Source organism: Leuciscus leuciscus (genome assembly GCF_965113295.1).
Source record: "Leuciscus leuciscus genome assembly, chromosome: 13".
In the NCBI taxonomy this organism is placed as follows: Eukaryota; Metazoa; Chordata; class Actinopteri; order Cypriniformes; family Leuciscidae; genus Leuciscus; species Leuciscus leuciscus.
The window spans coordinates 667,364-670,143 of record NC_138737.1 but is presented as its reverse complement, the minus strand read 5'-3'; the positions used below and the strand labels follow the sequence as shown (position 1 = coordinate 670,143).

Genomic DNA, 2,780 nt, shown 5'->3' with positions numbered 1-2,780 from the left:
CAGTAAAGCACAGTCCACAAACAGTGCAGTCCTGTACCTTTACTAGCGATATAACAACAAATATATTCACAAGACCAACGCTTATATTCCACAAGAACCTGACTGTCATAAACTGAACTGACGTCACTGCCAGTACATACAGGCTGAGTGCCTCATGTGATCCATGTTCAACACTTTCTCCGACGGTGAGAGACTCTCGTCTCCCTATAGGACAGATCTCTGGAGGCTCACTCTCACTCATCCCTATAGGACAGATCTCTGGAGGCTCACTCTCACTCATCCCTATAGGACAGATCTCTGGAGGCTCACTCTCGTCTCCCTATAGTACAGATCTCTGGAGGCTCACTCTCACTCATCTCCCTATAGGACAGATCTCTGGAGGCTCACTCTCGTCTCCCTATAGGACAGATCTCTGGAGGCTCGCTCTCACTCATCCCTATAGGACAGATCTCTGGAGGCTCACTCTCGTCTCCCTATAGTACAGATCTCTGGAGGCTCACTCTCGTCTCCCTATAGGACAGATCTCTGGAGGCTCACTCTCGTCTCCCTATAGTACAGATCTCTGGAGGCTCACTCTCGTCTCCCTATAGGACAGATCTCTGGAGGCTCACTCTCGTCTCCCTATAGGACAGATCTCTGGAGGCTCACTCTCACTCATCCCTATAGGACAGATCTCTGGAGGCTCACTCTCGTCTCCCTATAGGACAGATCTCTGGAGGCTCACTCTCGTCTCCCTATAGGACAGATCTCTGGAGGCTCACTCTCGTCTCCCTATAGGACAGATCTCTGGAGGCTCACTCTCACTCATCCCTATAGGACAGATCTCTGGAGGCTCACTCTCGTCTCCCTATAGGACAGATCTCTGGAGGCTCACTCTCGTCTCCCTATAGGACAGATCTCTGGAGGCTCACTCTCGTCTCCCTATAGGACAGATCTCTGGAGGCTCACTCTCGTCTCCCTATAGGACAGATCTCTGGAGGCTCACTCTCACTCATCCCTATAGGACAGATCTCTGGAGGCTCACTCTCGTCTCCCTATAGGACAGATCTCTGGAGGCTCACTCTCGTCTCCTTATAGGACAGATCTCTGGAGGCTCACTCTCGTCTCCCTATAGGATAGATCTCTGAAGGCTCACTCTCGTCTCCCTATAGGATAGATCTCTGGAGGCTCACTCTCGTCTCCCTATAGTACAGATCTCTGGAGGCTCACTCTCGTCTCCCTATAGGACAGATCTCTGGAGGCTCACTCTCGTCTCCTTATAGGACAGATCTCTGGAGGCTCACTCTCGTCTCCCTATAGGATAGATCTCTGAAGGCTCACTCTCGTCTCCCTATAGGACAGATCTCTGAAGGCTCACTCTCACTCATCCCTATCCCACATCTGTAGTGATGACACTATAACACAAACCGGAAATTGTAACGCGTGCGCACGCGAAAGTCTGTATATTTTTATTTTTGCAAAGGTCTCCTCAGGGTCTCCATAGTTCCATTTGTTAACATTAGTAAAATAAAAATGAAAAGCTGACATGAGCTAACCATGAACATTCGTGTTTTATTAGCTAATGTTAACAAAGATGAATAAATACTGTAACTCGTTAGTTAATGCACAGTAAGTGTTCCCAGTGTTTGTGGTGTAAAAACGAGAAACACACAGAGAGCGCGAGTTTCTGCAGTCGTCTAAACACAGTCTCGTTTACCAACTCATGAATAAATAATCTCCCCGAACCCGTGGCCACGCCCCCCGGCCACGCCCCTGGCCACGCCCCCATCCGTGCTAGGATCAATAACTCTTAACATCTCACTCATTTTATTACTGCGTTTGGTTTTCTGCGCGTGATTGAGCGTTTCTCTTAGGAAATCTTTGGTTCTGCTTAAGTGTCCGTGACATTTAATCATGATTTTGTCTGGCCGTGTAATTGCGGGCCGGTCAATCAGTTAATCCACCTGGATTGATTCGCTGCTCTCGCTGATGGGTTTGCACTCGTTGGGCATCCGCTGGTGTCGGCTGAGCTGAGTGGCCTGTGTGAAGCTCCGGTCGCATCTCTCGCACCTGCGCACACACACACACACACACACGCGAGTCAAACAGAGCAAACCACATCTGACACATGAAAGCGTGAGGAGCGCGAGGTGTAATTGCGAGTCCTGATGACGAGGAACTGAGAGGCTGTCGATAATGTGAGCGAATGAGCGGCCCCTGGGGACCCGGAGCCGACTCACTGTCACTCACAGAGATAAAGAAGATCAGCGGATCCGAGTCTTTATTCTGCTGGAACTGAGAACATCAGAGCAACACTTCTCCTTCATGCGTTTATCACAGAGTTCAGGCTTTACAGTGTTCATGCGTTCCCTGGGAATCGAACCCGTGACTCGGTGTCGCGAGCGCCGCGCTCTGGCTCAGCAATACTGAAACACTACATCATTTAATAAAATAATAATGCTATTCTCTCACATTCTCTGTCCTTGAAAGAGAATATATATAATCATCAAATACAATTAAAAATAAATATAATATAAAAAAATTATAATAATAAAAATATATATATTAATATTTTGATGATATAAAATTAATGTTTTTTTAAAAAATTATAAAAGATTTAGTGCTTGAAAAAAAATATACACTGTATATATATATATATATATTATATAAAAAATAAATAATATTGTTTGAACTACAGGAATACTAAAAATAATATATATAATATTACAAAATAATAATATTCTCTCACATTCTCAGTCATGCATGAATGTTGTTTAAATGTAAATAATGTAAATATAAAT

General features: G+C 45.3%; 1 protein-coding gene across 3 annotated transcripts in view; it reads right to left on the bottom strand.

Annotated features, from left to right (window-relative positions):
- Positions 1 to 790: 790 nt before the first annotated feature.
- The window catches only part of prdm6 (PR domain containing 6), a 34,839-nt gene continuing 32,849 nt past the window's right edge, over positions 791 to 2,780 (bottom strand). The window contains exons 7-8 of one of the 3 annotated variants that reach the window (XR_014211346.1): positions 1,364 to 2,049; positions 791 to 1,030 (exon numbers count right to left, since the gene is read on the bottom strand). Coding sequence is in view for 1 of the 3 variants with exons in the window: in XM_082188885.1 (XP_082045011.1) it covers positions 1,935 to 2,049 (115 nt within the window). In the remaining 2 variants the exon portion in view is untranslated. Of the gene's footprint in view, positions 1,031 to 1,187; positions 2,050 to 2,780 lie in introns of those variants that run through there. The other 2 variants (XM_082188886.1, XM_082188885.1) reach the window with 2 other exon arrangements.